This window comes from Staurois parvus, unplaced genomic scaffold (genome assembly GCF_062004578.1).
Source record: "Staurois parvus isolate SC_StPar_1 unplaced genomic scaffold, SC_StPar_1.0 ptg000172l, whole genome shotgun sequence".
Classification (NCBI taxonomy): Eukaryota; Metazoa; Chordata; class Amphibia; order Anura; family Ranidae; genus Staurois; species Staurois parvus.
Genome location: NW_028317968.1, coordinates 13,067,785 through 13,083,306, shown reverse-complemented (window position 1 = coordinate 13,083,306; position 15,522 = coordinate 13,067,785). Strand labels below are relative to the sequence as shown.

General features: G+C 41.6%; 1 protein-coding gene across 2 annotated transcripts; it reads left to right on the top strand.

The window, feature by feature from the left end:
• The first annotated feature begins 4,397 nt into the window (after positions 1 to 4,397).
• Positions 4,398 to 13,824, top strand: NDUFS5 (NADH:ubiquinone oxidoreductase subunit S5). 2 transcript variants are annotated; one of them, XM_089676724.1, is made up of 3 exons: positions 4,398 to 4,556; positions 6,723 to 6,940; positions 13,630 to 13,824. In XM_089676724.1, exons 2-3 carry the CDS (start codon positions 6,725 to 6,727, stop codon positions 13,726 to 13,728), a joined length of 315 nt encoding a protein of 104 aa, XP_089532850.1. In that variant the 5' UTR covers positions 4,398 to 4,556; positions 6,723 to 6,724; the 3' UTR covers positions 13,729 to 13,824. The 2 variants fall into 2 exon arrangements, with proteins under 2 accessions (XP_089532850.1, XP_089532848.1); XM_089676722.1 differs by lacking the exon at positions 4,398 to 4,556 and adding an exon at positions 4,626 to 4,650.
• Positions 13,825 to 15,522: the final 1,698 nt, after the last annotated feature.

The following is a 15,522-nucleotide window of genomic DNA, read 5'->3' as shown; positions in this document are numbered from 1 at the left end:
TATACAGTTGCCTTTTTACTGTGAGACTTCTCTCTCTTCGCCTGCATACAGTTGCCTTTTTACTGTGAGGTTTCTCTCTCTTCACCTGTCTACAGTTGCCTTTTTACTGTGAGGTTTCTCTTTCTTCCCCTGTATACAGTTACCTTTTTACTGTGAGGTTTCTCTCTCTTCACATGTATACAGTTGCCTTTTTACTGTGAGGTTTCTCTCTCTTCGCCTCTGTACAGTTGCCTTTTTACTGTGAGGTTTCTCTCTCTTCGCCTGTGTACAGTTGCCTTTTTACTGTGAGGTTTCTCTCTCTTCGCCTGTATACAATGCTTTTTTACTGTGAGGTTTCTCTCTCTTCGCCTGCATACAGTTGCTTTTTTACTGTGAGGTTTCTCTCTCTTCACCTGTCTACAGTTGCCTTTTTACTGTGAGATTTCTCTCTCTTCGCCTGTATACAGTTGCCTTTTTACTGTGAGGTTTCTCTCTCTCCGCCTGTATACAGTTGCCTTTTTACTGTGAGGTTTCTCTCTCTTTGCCTGTATACAGCTGCCTTTTTACTGTGAGACTTCTCTCTCTTCGCCTGTATACAATGCTTTTTTACTGTGAGGTTTCTCTCTCTTCGCCTGCATACAGTTGCTTTTTTACTGTGAGGTTTCTCTCTCTTCACCTGTCTACAGTTGCCTTTTTACTGTGAGGTTTCTCTTTCTTCCCCTGTATACAGTTACCTTTTTACTGTGAGGTTTCTCTCTCTTCACATGTATACAGTTGCCTTTTTACTGTGAGGTTTCTCTCTCTTCGCCTGTGTACAGTTGCCTTTTACTGTGAGGTTTCTCTCTCTTCGCCTGTATACAGTTGCCTTTTTACTGTGAGGTTTTTCTCTCTTCACCTGTATACAATGCTTTTTTACTGTGAGGTTTCTCTCTCTTCGCCTGTGTACAGTTGCCTTTTTACTGTGAGGTTACTCTCTCTTCGCCTGTGTACAGTTGCCTTTTTACTGTGAGGTTTCTCTCTCTTCGCCTGTATACAGTTGCCTTTTTACTGTGAGGTTTCTCTCTCTCCGCCTGTATACAGTTGCCTTTTTACTGTGAGGTTTCTCTCTCTTCGCCTGTATACAATGCTTTTTTACTGTTAAGTTTTTTCTCTCTTCGCCTGCATACAGTTGCTTTTTTACTGTGAAGTTTCTCTCTCTTCACCTGTATACAGTTGCCTTTTTACTGTGAGGTTTCTCTCTCTTCGCCTGTATACAGTTACCTTTTTACTGTGAGGTTTCTCTCTCTTCGCCTGTATACAGTTACCTTTTTACTGTGAGGTTTCTCTCTCTTCGCCTGTGTACAGTTGCCTTTTTACTGTGAGGTTTCTCTCTCTCCGCCTGTATACAGTTGCCTTTTTACTGTGAGGTTTCTCTCTCTTCGCCTGTATACAATGCTTTTTTACTGTTAAGTTTTTTCTCTCTTCGCCTGCATACAGTTGCTTTTTTACTGTGAAGTTTCTCTCTCTTCACCTGTATACAGTTGCCTTTTTACTGTGAGGTTTCTCTCTCTTCGCCTGTATACAGTTACCTTTTTACTGTGAGGTTTCTCTCTCTTCGCCTGTATACAGTTACCTTTTTACTGTGAGGTTTCTCTCTCTTCGCCTGTGTACAGTTGCCTTTTTACTGTGAGGTTTCTCTCTCTTCACCTGTGTACAGTTGCCTTTTTACTGTGAGATTTCTCTCTCTTCACCTGTATACAGATGCCTTTTTACTGTGAGATTTCTCTCTCTTCACCTGTATACAGATGCCTTTTGACTATACTGACCTGCTAACGGTTAGCTGACTGCTAGTTAACAAAACTGACAGAAGCAGTGTTGTGTTTCACTGCAAAATTGAATTTACTGCATTTACTAGTTCTGTAAAACAGCAATACAATCACATAAACTGAAATTACAATATGCGTGTAAACATGTCTATTACAAATGCATACAACAAACACATTTCTACAAATGCTATCTGTAGCTACAGCTACCTACAAATCACATTGGATATACTGAAATGCAATCTAGCTTCCAGAAGAACACCAGTGAAGGTCCCTTCACTCTCCGTTTGATACACATATGCTTGTAAGTTCATCCATTGTATTTGTTAAAGTCACATATTGAAATGCGATCTAGCTATATATGTGACTTTAACAAATACAAAGCATGACCTTACAGGCATATGTGTATCAAAGGAAATTGGAGGAGACCTTCACTGCTGTTCTTCTGGAAACTAAATGGAACTGCAATGGGAGATGGGAAATATTTATTTTGAACGAACACTTCCTGTATTTTATCGATGAGTGCAATCGCAGTGAAAGCCCAATAGATGGCTCCCTACTCAACACAATGCTGATATACAGAACAGATAGAGGGAAGAGAGATTAGAACACCTACTGGGTTTTTATTGCTGTCTAGGTCCATGTTAGGGGGATTCACCCTCTCTATTTGCCATTGTTATAATACAAGAGTGAAAGTAAAAGAAAATCCCCAAATTTGGGCTGTCCCCAGAATAAGAGGGGTAATCTTCCATTGGGAACACTAATTCTAGTGACACCTGGGAATTCACACACTTTGGAGGAATTTCCTCTCACTTCCTGTTGTGCTACGGGACAGGACGTGAACGTAAATCTCTACAATTGGATACAGATGACAAAAACAGAGGACATAACCCTCTCTTATTCTACCCAAAGTGAAAAAAAAACATATTTTGTTATTATCATACATTATTTATATAGCGCCAACAGTTTGCTCAGCGTTTTTACGTAACTGAACAGATCAAATTCAAAATCCTAACACTGACGTACAAAGCTGTCCACCATACTGCCCCGAACTACATCACTGACCTAATATCCAAGTACCGCCCAGCACGCACACTCCGCTCCTCACAAGACCTCCTTCTCTCTAGTTCCCTGGTCTCCTCCTCCCATGCCCGCCTCCAGGACCTCTCCAGGGTGTCCCCCATCCTCTGGAACTCCCTGCCCCAACCCATCAGAATATCACCTACTCTCCTCTCCTTTAGACACACCCTGAAAACCCATCTCTTCAGGGAAGCCTACCCCACCCCCTGCTAACCTGCCGACCTCCTCCACTCTTCCTACCACTCCATCCCCCACAGCTATCTCCTCCTGTACCACTATCCCCTCCCTCCTAGATTGTAAGCTCCAAGGAGCAGGGCCCTCAATCCCCTCATGTTTTGCATTGTATTGGTATTGTTCTGTCACATGTTCTGTCCCCCTTTGTAATGTACAGCGCTGAGCGAACTATTGGCGCTTTATAAATACTGTATAATAATAATAATAATTACCATACTGGTTGACTTTGGCAATAGATTAGGGCAGTGGTTCTTAACCTGGGTTCGATTGAACCCCTGGGGTTCGGTGAGTCAGTCTCGCGGGTTCGGCGGAGGTGAAGACCCACACCCGACTCATATGATTCGTGCAATAAATATTCATTATTATGTTTTTGTTTTTGTGAGAAAATCATGTTTTAATGGTTTTGTTCTTTGTTCTTAATGGTTTTGTTCATTTTGCGCACCTATGTATAAATATATACCTAAATATATACTTATGTTTTGAATTTGAAAAATCATATTTTATTTTTCCAATTAAGAAGGGTTTGGTGAATGCGCATATTAAACTGGTGGGGGTCAGTACCTCCAACAAGGTTAAGAACCACTGGATTAGGGAATACAGTGAATGTAGCAACAAACTGCTTACTGACCTTTACAAGCCTCAAACCTGTTACATTATTTCGGCCTTTTGACACTATTTCTGTGTTCCCTCCCATTGCTGTTGGTCTAGCAATTTTTTAGGGATCACACTTATATCAAGGTTCTAAACATTCTCGAAAAGCTAGAGGGCGCTGTAAGGACAGTGTACGCCTTTTTGCACGTGACGTAGTGACACACCTATATCAAGGTTCTAAACATCCTCCAAACGCTAGAGTGCGCTGTAAACAAACCTTACGTCTTCTTGCACGTGACGTAGTGACACACTTATATCAAGGTTCTAAACATCCTCGAAAAGCTAGAGGGCGCTGTAAACAAACAGTACGTCTTCTTGCGTGTGACGTATGACACACTTATATCAAGGTTCTAAACATCCTCGAAAAGCTAGAGGGCGCTGTAAGGACAGTGTACGCCTTTTTGCACGTGACGTAGTGACACACCTATATCAAGGTTCTAAACATTCTCGAAAAGCTAGAGGGCGCTGTAAACAAACAGTATGTCTTCCTGCACGTGACGTAGTGACACACCAATATCAAGATTCTAAACAACCTCGAAAAGCTAGAGGGCGCTGTAAGGGCAGTGTACGACTTGTTGCGTGTGCCCTACGAGAACACCTTTAAAAATTAAACTTCTATTTCATCGTCCCAGTGGTTATTGGAACTAATGCGAGAATCAGGGCAGACAGTCTGAATTTGCACTTTAAGAACGATCTATTTTCTATAGCCCTTTTCAAAGATGGCTGCTACTTAGCGTGCCACGTGACTTGCGCTTTACGGTTTTCTGTGTCGTGAATTGGCAGGAGCAGAGGACGTTCGGAGCTGCTGAGGTGAGGGAATATTTAGTTTGACCTCCAACGTTAGGCAGAGCTGTGCATAGATATGTTGTATCATCCCGGAGTCGGCTCAGGCGGTCAATGCCGGGTATGTTGTGGGCGCTGGGCCTGTCATGGTGCTGTGATAGAAGGACACTGGCAGTGTACAGCGCTCGGGGGGCATAGTGTCAGTGCTTGTCCTAGGTTGAGCACTGACATCACACTGGCTGCTCCCTTGTGTCTGATCAGGGCCCTTGGCAGCTCCATACCAGTGCATACAGGACACCAATGTACAGATTGGCTGATTTAGGTGACACTACACACCTGTCTACGGAGAGCCTGTATAGAAGTATAAATTCACATCACTCCTCTCCATCATCAGAACACTAGAGCAGTGTTTCTCAACTGTTTGTCAGTCAAGGCACCCTTTGAAATTATGGACAGTCTTGAGGCACCCTTTAAAATTATGGAGTTGAGGCACCCCATTCTAAAATGGGGTGCCTCAAGTCCATAATTTTAAAAGGGCACCCCATTCTAAAATGTCTACACATGTAGGACACCCAACATTAGAGGTGATTTATTCTTCCAATGCAAATACATTTTTGCACCCTGATACTGACTAGTATTCCAATGTTTCTCTTCATTTAGTTCTTGTCCATCACTGACCTAATGTGACCCCAGCACTGAGGGGCGGAGGAGGGGCAAACTAGGATGCCGTGCAAGCAACTGACATCCTCCTTATCAACTGCGGATGTCATTGGTTGTCAGGACACCGGCTGCTAGAAGGTCGTAATGGTGCCAAATTAAAACCTGTGACTTTGTGTAACTAAAAGGCAGACTTGTTCCACCTGTTGGCTTGTTTTGAGCAATTTTTAGACATTTTGCAAAGGCACCCCTGAATAAACCTCAAAGCACCCCAGGGTGCCTGGGCACCCTGGTTGAGAGAGGCTGCATTAGATAACAGGCACCCAGTATCAGGAGATCAGGTCATGAGTGGTTCTCTAGTATTCCAAGCAAATGTGTTAAAACAAAAATGTATCAGGTGGTTGAGCTAAGATTTTACTGCCCACCTAAATAAGGGCATGCAGCCGCTCTAGGCTGTACACGTGCCATGGTAAAAATTAAATGACACGTCACTTTCAGCAGGCAGTGCGACCACCAAACATGACGCACTCAAGGGAATGGAGCTATGCCACAACTGTATAAAATGCACACTGTCAAGGCTTTGAGGCGTTAGGGAGGTTTCATATGGCCTTCTCACCACCTGTCAAACGATCACCAAACAATGATCCACTGTGGAATGCTTTTCAGAGCAGCGCCAGTATAGCCATTGTGGATAAATTAGAACTTTACTCGTCAAAATTTCCGTCCATGACTTTGAGCTCAGTCAGAACGGCTGTAGGGCAGAGCTTCCTTTTCATTGAAAGCCAGGCTGCCTGAACCCTGAAGAGGTCCAAGTTGGTGGTGTGGGACACAGACAGCTAATTAGCAGGACACCGCAGGATCCACTGGACAGGTGAGTGTGGGTTTTGAATTAATCGGTATTGGGGGGGGGGGTTACAGCAGAACTGAAGGCAGTTTATTCCTACCTTTCATCTGATAGTCCTGTCCCTCGCCGGTATCTGCTCCTCTGTGCTGGTTTTTGGTCAACACAGGAGGCCATCATTCTGGCATAAAGGGATCAAGCCAGCTGTTGAGCTGCACGGCCAGGATTTTTCATGCAAAAGAGACCTGTTTTCTCATCTGCATTAAAGCCACTTGCCTTTCCACCCCTATGCAGTAAGCTGCACAAGTGTGGCTCACTTCATGAATTCAGCAGTGCTGAAGGTGACAAAATTCCTGTGCATGCGCGGGAGTGACATCATCTTGACCCGGCGCCCGAACAACGAATGACAGGGAGTTCAGGGGATGGTGCATCACTGGATTCAAGGCGAGTATGGTTCCCCTTTAAGAAGTGACTTTAGTTTGATATAGGTAAGATTCTTGGTATTTTACCAGTATATTCTAATATCTTTTCAGTTGCTAATTGAGTCTTGAATATAGACATTTTTATCATAATGAAAACAATTCCATTTGTAAATATTACAGCGTCTGACTGTTTGTCAAAGATGAAAATATCAGTTTGATGCGAGTTTTGATTTAATTTCTAATCCTTTATTTTCTGCTGCTGTTACTTTGTAGTCATGCCATTTATTGATCTTCAGAGCAGACTCGGCATTAATTTAGACAGATGGCTGCTGCTGCAGAGTGGCAAGCAGGTACATCATGAAGCTGGACGTTGCCACGCATTTGAGAAAGAATGGGTGGAGTGCTGCCATGGCATTGGAAAAATCCGAGCAGAAAAAGAGTGCAAGGTGGAATATGAGGACTTTTTGGAGTGTATGCACAGAACCAAAACAGTAAGTCAGCATGCTATGTATAAGACATGTATTGAAGAGAGTATGGTGCACTCAGCTTCTCGACCTTTCACATGAGCGCTGCAGTGATTCAAAAGGAATGATTTCAGAAATCATAAGCGATCACCAGTTCATCAAATTCTCAATTGTGAGCAATTTATTGGTCACACAACAAGCAGTGTGATGTTTTGGATCCCTAACCAGCTTCTTCCTCATGCAAGCAATAAGGTAGAAGCCTGAGAAGATGCTGGTCAGAGCTCAGAAACTTTGCAATGTTTGTTATAATTGCTTATCTTTGAGCATATGATGTGCTGGGGATCTCTGTGACATCTATAATACAGGGTGCACAATGAATTGTATACCACTATAATGTAAGCTAGTACATGGCATCCGGTTTTTGTTTTCTTTTTAGTTTTTTTTTTGTTTTTTTCCTGCCACTACATTCATCTGTCTTAAGCAAACAAAATGCTCAGTCCCATGAAGTGTGTGGAGCATGTGACCCGCTCTCGTTAATTGGCACAGTGCTGTTAAATGGGGCAGGGAGACAGTCCTCAGCTTTCATTAAGCTCTGACTAGACCAACTTGGAGCTTATGCAGGGATTTGCTTTTTTGTTGACGGAGCACTATGGGCAAAGAGAAAAGTTGAGTATATGCCATTGGAGAAGATGGCATTAAAGAGAACCTTTTGCTTTGCCCTTAGTGGACAAAGCACTGGTCTGTCTTAATTTAAAAGTAGGATTTGGCTCAAAATTATAATTTCCATAATGGGTAGATATTTTTTCTTAACCTGCAAAATACTGTAAGTAGCGACTATTTTTTTGATATTAAACTATAAAAGCCAGTGGGAATGAAGGTGAAATTTGGATATTCTGGTTTAACCACTTGCCCTCCGGAGGATTTACCCCCTTCATGACCAGGCCTTTTTTTTTTTTGCTATGCAGCGCTGTGCTACTTTAACTGACAATTGTGCGGCCATGCAACGCTTTACCCAAATTAAAATTATAAAAAAAAAATTTAACAGTTTTCTTTTGACGGTATTTGAGCACTTCTGGGCTTGGCTTTAATTTTTTTATTAGAAAAAAGGCCAACAAATAAAAAAGAAAAAAAATATATATATTTTACTTTCTGCTATAAAACCTATCCCATATGTAAAAATTAAATCGGTCAATAGATTTTGGCCAATATGTATTCTGCTACATGTCTTTGGTAGAAAAAAATCCCAATAAGTGTATACATTGATAGGTTTGTGTGAAAGTTTCAGCATCTATAAACTATGGGATATATACTGGAATTTTTATCTTTTTTTTATACTAGTAATGGCGGCAATCAGCGACTTATAACGGGACTGTGGCGGTCAATCTGACACTAACCAATTCTGGGGGGGGATTAACTGCCACTGACATCACCAGTACCATTATTCATGATCAGTGCTAATATGTACTGTCACTGTACTAATGACACTGGGCAGGAAGGGGTTAACATCTAGGACGATCAAGAGATTAAATATGTGCCTAATGTGTTTTTGTGTGTACAATGTGCTGATTTTACTGTGGATCTAGTTTTCTGTTTTATAGATTTTTTTTACAAATAAGACTGTGATACAATCGTTATCCAATATATGCCAAGTGAACAGGTAGAAGGAAGGGGGGAGAAATTAGGTGATGGGTTCACTCTCCTACATACTCCAGGGCCAGAGCTTGGTTTCCTAATACAATGCCTTGAAAAAGTATTCATACCCCTTCAAATGTTCCACAATTTGTCATGTTACAACCAAAAATGTCAATGTATTTTATTGTGATTTTATGTGATAGAGCAACACAAAGTGGCACATATTTGGGAAGAGAAAGGAAAGTGATTAATGGTTTTCAACATTTTTTTTTTTTAAATATCTAAAAAGTGTGGCATTTGTACTTGGCCCCCCGGAGTCAATACTTTGCAGAACCACTCTTTGCTGCAATTTATAGCTGCAAGTTTTTTTGGGTATGTCTCTACCAGCTTTGCACATCTAGAGAGTAAAATGTTTGCCCATTCTTCTTTACAAAATAGCTCAAGCTCTGTCAGATTGGATGAGAGTGTCTGTGAACAGCCATCTTCAAGTCTTGTCACAGATTCTTAATTGGATGTAGGTCTGGACTTTGACTGGGCCATTCTAACAAATGAATATGCTTTGATCTAAACCATTCCATTGTTGCTCTGGCTATATGTTTAGGATCATTTGTCCTGCTGGAAGGTGAACCTCCACCTCCGTCCCGTCTTTTGCAGACTCTAACAGGTTTTCGTCTAAGATTGCCCTGTATTTGGCTTCATCCATCTTCCCATCAACTCTGACCAGCTTAACTGTCCCTGGTGAAGAAAAGCATCCCCACAACATGATGCTGCCACCACCATGTTTCACGGTAGGGATGGTGTGTTCAGGTTGATGTGCAGTGTTCGTTTTCCACCGCACATAGCGTTTTGCTTTTAGGCCAGAAAGTTCAATTTTAACCTCGTCTGAACAGAGCACCTTCTTCCACGTTTGCTGTTTCTTCCACATGGCTTCTCGCAAACGTGACTTTATGGCTTTCTTCTTCCCACACTTCGATAAAGGCCAGATTTGTGAAGTGCACAACTAATAGTTTTCCTGTGGACAGATTCTCCTACCTGAGTTGTTGATCTCTGCAGCTCCTCCACAGTTACCACGGGCCTCTTGGCTGCTTCTCTGATGTTCTTCTTGCCCAGCCTGTCAGTTTAGGTGGACGGCAATGTCTTTGTAGGTTTGCAGTTGTGCCATCCTCTTTCCATTTTCGTATGATGGATTAAACAGTGCTCCGTGAGATGTTCAAAGCTTGGGATATTATTATTTTTTTTTTATAACCTAACCCTGCTTTAAACTTCTCCACAACATTATGCCTGACCTGTCTGGTGTGTTGGCCTTCATGATGCTGTTAGTCCGCTAATGTTCTCTTAGCAACCTCTGAGGGCTTCACAGTACAACTGTATACTGAGATTAAATTACACACAGGTGAACTCTATTTACCAATTGGGTGACTTCTGAAGGCAGTTGGTTCCACTAGATTTTAGTTAGGGGTATCAGAGTAAAGGGAGCTGAATACAAATGCATGCCACACCTTTCAGATATTTGTAAAAAAAAAAAATTTTAAACCATTTATCATTTTTCTTCCATTTCAAAATTATGTGCCACGTTGTGTTGGTCTATCACATAAAATGGCAATAAAATACATTTATGTTTTTGGTTGTAACAGGACAAAATTTGGAAAGGGTATACATTCCTTTTCAAGGCACTGTACATTCAATCTAGTACATAATTTCTTAGAGGCTGGCTCCAGAGGCATAGCTACAGTGAGGCAAACACGGCATTTGCCTAGGGCAGCATCTTTCAGGGGGGCGGCGATTTACAACGTATATTAAAGTGTGAGCATTGGGGAAGGGGGGGGGGGGGTTAGGGTGCAGGGGCGCAAAATATACAAGGTGAATGTGGGCATAGTTGTACCAGTTAAATGTGAGTATGGGCACTTGGGCCTTGTACAAGGTGTACATGAGTGCAGACTGTGGGTATGTGGGGGGGGGCAGAGGATGTGCTTTGGTACTTGTTACAAGTCATGCAACAAATTTAGATGGGGGGGGGGGGGCAGTCTTGCCTAGGGCAGCACAAAACCTAAATATACCACTGGCTGGCTCTACAGGAAAGAGAAACAACTTGCCCAGGGTGTAGGACTCTATATGTGAGATCATCCAACTGCATAAGACAGTCACAGACCTCATTATAGATGAACGTACATTGAAATGTAGGTTAAATGTCTTAGTTTCACAAAGAGGTAAAGAAGTAAGTCAGAGAATATTCCCCCTACTATTAGGCACTGAGCCGTGCTTCTTTTAAACATGTAAAAATGAGGGGGGCTTTAAGGTCTCCCCTTAAACTTCCTCATAAAGTCTGCAGACACTAAACATAAATCAGGAGAAAAAGGAAAGGGAAAAAATGTAGTCCTTCCGGCCCTGATCCCTGGCCAAAATATGTCCTGGTATCTAAGGGGCTTGAAGATATGCATTCCAGGGATTCCAAACCTTCTCAAACCTGAATTGTTTGTCTTTAAGAATGCTGGTCAGTTTTCCATTAATCATAATCGAAGATATTTTATGTTTTCACCAAGGTAATGTTAGTTACCGGTGACTTCCATGCTTGTGCTATGGTTATTTTGGCAGCTGAAAGAAAATCCAGGTTCGAAGATGTCTGGGGATCGCGTCCAAAATGTCAGCGAACAATGCTGTTTTGGTGCTTTTAGAAATATTACCAAATAGAAAAAATTGATTACTTGGATCCAGAATAGTTGGATTTTTGGGCAAGACCACCAGACATATGGCCTTCCTGCCCACACCCTCAAAAGCAGAGGGATGAGGTGCCAGGATAGAGTTTTGCTAGCCTTGCGGGGACAAGGTACCATCGGGATAGTACCTTGTAGTTCACCTCCACTAGAGTAGTGTTGAGTATTCCTTTATGCACCATGGTCAACCACTGTGTCCACTCCTCTGCTATTGCTCACCTAGGTCTGACTCCCATGCCCTTAGATAGGATGGCTTGTTATGTTGATTATTGAACAGAGCATATAACTCTCATATTCCCCCATGGGAGACAGCATCTTGTAAACATTTATTCTCGAACAGGGTCCTAGTGGTTGTATCAATCTGCCCAGTGTCTTCAATAAGTGATTAATTTGGCACAGCTGAAAGGTTTCTGCAGGGGGCATCTGCAATGTTTCCAAAAAATAGGAAGACTGTCTGATCCCTTTTATGTTCTAGAAAGTGTGCTATCCTATAGAGACCCTTGTTGATCCACCATGTAAACTATTGGGGGATTTTGCCCAGGAGGCAAATATGGATTATTAAATAAGGGGGCCACCAGGGAGTGAGGGGACTTTATTGGATATAATTTGCATACTGTGTCCCATAAATGTAGGGAGTGCGATAAGAAGAGACTCAAGATTGCCCGGAGTTCCTTTGGGAAGATCCACATCAGAAGGTCCATAGGGGTTGATAGAACGGCTTGTTCCTCCAACTGCACCCAGTCAAGGCGATATATCTTAGAAAAAATGTTATATAGTTGGACCAGTTGAGGAGCCTGGTAGTAAAGCAGGTGGTGTGGAACCACCAGTCTACCCCCCCCCCCCCCCCCTTAGCAGGGAATGAAAAATTAACTAGAGTGAACACAGTTCTATGATGTTTACACTGACAGAGCTGTGTTCTATGAGTCTCAGAGCCCATCGCCGAATGCTGGCAATCACTGGCCAGCACCCCGGTGATTGGCATGTGCTGTGTCGAATCACAGCACAGTTGGGCATGCACCCCCTACCCCGGAATGCAGAAATATGTATGTATGTGATTCTGTGCAGAGCGGCTGCCCTATAGCAGTAAAGCTTACAATGGGTCGGTCGCAAGGTGGTTAAAAGAAACCATTCAGACTAAAAGGAGCTGCCATTGCTCACTTTTTTCTAAGATTTCTGCATTTGGGACTGTCATTCTGATCACTGCTTCAGTTCTTGAGTAACAGACCTAGGACCAGTATGCAGCCAGCAAAGTCATCTTGTCTTAAGTGAGTGACTTGCTTCAGTTAGTAAAGGAGGGATAAGGGCAACTCCCCTAGGGCTTTTACTTTTTTTAAATACAAAGGAGCAGTAGCAGCCCCATATCTCTGTATTGCTGGTTTTCTGTTAAGCCCATTGCTGGGCAGAATACGCTTACCAGGGTTAAATTAGTTGAACACTCTTTCAAAGCCACCGGCCATATTACGTGCACTGTCTTCTTCACATCACAAGTGTTCTTGTTTACATGTGGGTACATCTCCCACTGTACTTAAAGCAGAGGTCCAGTTGAATAAAAACTAAAAGTCCACAGAATAAAAATTGTAGCTGCTGACTTTTAAAATCCAGACGCTTACCTGTTCCTCGGTCCATTGATGTCCTCACCATGACTGGTTTCGCCGGCCGTCTTCTCTTTCCCCGGCGCCGGCATTTCAGTGTGGGAACCCAGTTGTGACAGTCTGCGGCTTCACAGCCAGGTGCCCACGAGTAGCGCTGAGCTTTGTGATTTTTGCTACCGTAGTCTTCTGGGACCTGTCATGTGTCCCAGAAGACTACAGGTAGGGAGGGGGGAGGACAACTTCCGCTTCCGATATCCTTAGGCGATCGCAGCGGAAGTGGGGGTGCAAACATGAGTTAGACCCCAGCACTATAGTCACATCACTGCCTCCCTCTCCTCACTATTCACAAAACACATATCCTTATGCTTTGTTTTTTGAATGGCCAGGAGGAGGTTTGGAAATTTTTGTGTTTTTTTTTTTTTTGGTTTTTTTTTTGTTTTTTTTTGTTTTGTTTTTGTTTTTTTTAAGGCTAATTTGGATGCATTTTATATTGTGTTAATTAGCTATTTGATATGCTATCATTTACATGTATTTTAAATACAGCTGTGTGAAAATGCACATCAGTATATGCTAACATTTTCAAAATTACACTCATGAATTTTTAAATGGCATTATGAATATGACTTTAGGTGAAACCCTGAGAAGAGGGATAATAATATATAGGTCATAAAAAGGACATTTCCTATTTTTATGATCAGTAAATAATGATGATCTGTTATAATGTAGGCAATCTTCACACTATGACCCAGCAGAATGTATAATGTGCACATCTTTCTTCCAGCTGCAGCGTTTGAAGGCCATCAGGGATCAGATGGAGAAGCTAGAGAAGGAAGGGAAATACAAAGCTCCAGATTTCAGTAATGATCAAAACACACCTTAACGACATGGAATTAAAGCCTGTTTTGTTTTATTTGTTTTTGTGACTAACTATTGAAGACAGCCAAACTCTTGCTGCATATTAAAATGCTTCAATTAAGTTTTACTGATTTCTTTATTTCAGTTGGTATCAACATATTTCTTGCATCATTTATTTAGGTAAATGTGTGTCTGTTCATTCCTATATGGGAAATAACCATATCTGTGTAAACTGACAGAAAAGAATCAATATGTACTTGTGCGTAGGATAAGCTACATCAATATTGGAAGAGCCTAGATTTTTAAAGGTATTTAAAAAGTTTTAAATAATCCCTCTTCTCCTTTTCAGCTGTCCAATGTATTTGAAATGGGACAGCAGAAACAGTAAAGCACAGTCACCAAAGCAGAAAGCAGATTATGTTTGTAGCAGCTGTAGTCTGTAATTATTTTCAGAGCCTTGTTTACACACTTCTGCTGCACTGCACAGTCTGGAAAATCACTGTACTGCTTCCTAATTCAGCATTGCTACTTCCTTGACCACCTGCCTACTCCCTGTGCAGAAGTTATATGCTGATCCCTCAAGAAAGGCTGAACGTAAATTCTTTAGCACGTAAGAATAATAAGACCTAATGGGAGGATTTCAACAAAGCTGCTACACCAGTTTTCTGTTGTTAATCCCTCTTGTTAACCACTTGCCCGCCAGAGGATTTTCCCCCCTCCTGACCAGGCCATTTTTATTTAAACAATACTGTTACTTTAACTGACAATTGCACGGTCATGCAACGCTGTACATAAATGCAATTCATGTCCTTTTTATTTCCACAGCTTTCTTTCAGTGGTATTTGATCACTTCTGTGGGTGTTTTTTTTTTTTTTTGCGGTATAAACAAAATAAGACCGACAATTTTGAAAAAATATATATATTTTTTTTTGACTTTTTGCTATAAAAGATATCCAATAAAAAAACTAAAATACAAATTTCTTCATAAATTTAGGCCAAAATGTATTCTGCTACCAAAGAAAATAAGTGTATATTAATTGGTTTACGTGAAAGTCTACAAATGATGGTGTGTGTGTATATATACTGTAATACACAGTTGTGTTCAAAATAATAGCAGTCAGACATCACTAACCTGATCAATCACTGTTTTTGGTAGAAATGATATTTCTACATGGCAAATAATTTACTAGCAGGTGTAGTAGTGTAATAGAAATCCAACAGACCCAACAGTCATGACATGCATGCTGCTGATTCTGTGTAATTGAATCACTAATTGAAAGGGGCATGTTCAAAATAATAGCAGTGTGGAGTTCTATTAGTGAGGTCATTCATTCTTTGAAAAACAGGTGGCAATTATTGGAAGGAAGGCAGCAAATGTTGTACATGCTGGTTACAGTGCATTTCTCTGAAATTCTGAGGAAAATGGGTCGTTCCAGACATTGTTCAGAAGAACAGCATACCTTGATTAAAAAGTTGATTGGAGAGGGAAAACATATAAAGAAATGCAGAAAATTATAGGCTGCTCAGCTAAAATGATCGCAAATGCTTTAAAATGGCAACCAAAACCTGAAAGACGTGGAAGAAAGCGAAAAACTACCATTCGAATGGATAGAAGAATAGCCAAAATGGCAAGGACTCAGCCAACAATCAGCTCCAGGAAGATCAAAGAAGGTGTAAAGTTACCTGTGAGTACTGTTACAATTAGAAGAAGCCTATGTGAAGCCAAGCTATCTGCAAGAAGCCCCCAAAGTCCCACTGTTGAAAAAAAGACGTGCTGAAGAGGTTACAATTTGCCAAAGAGCACATTGACTGGCCTAAA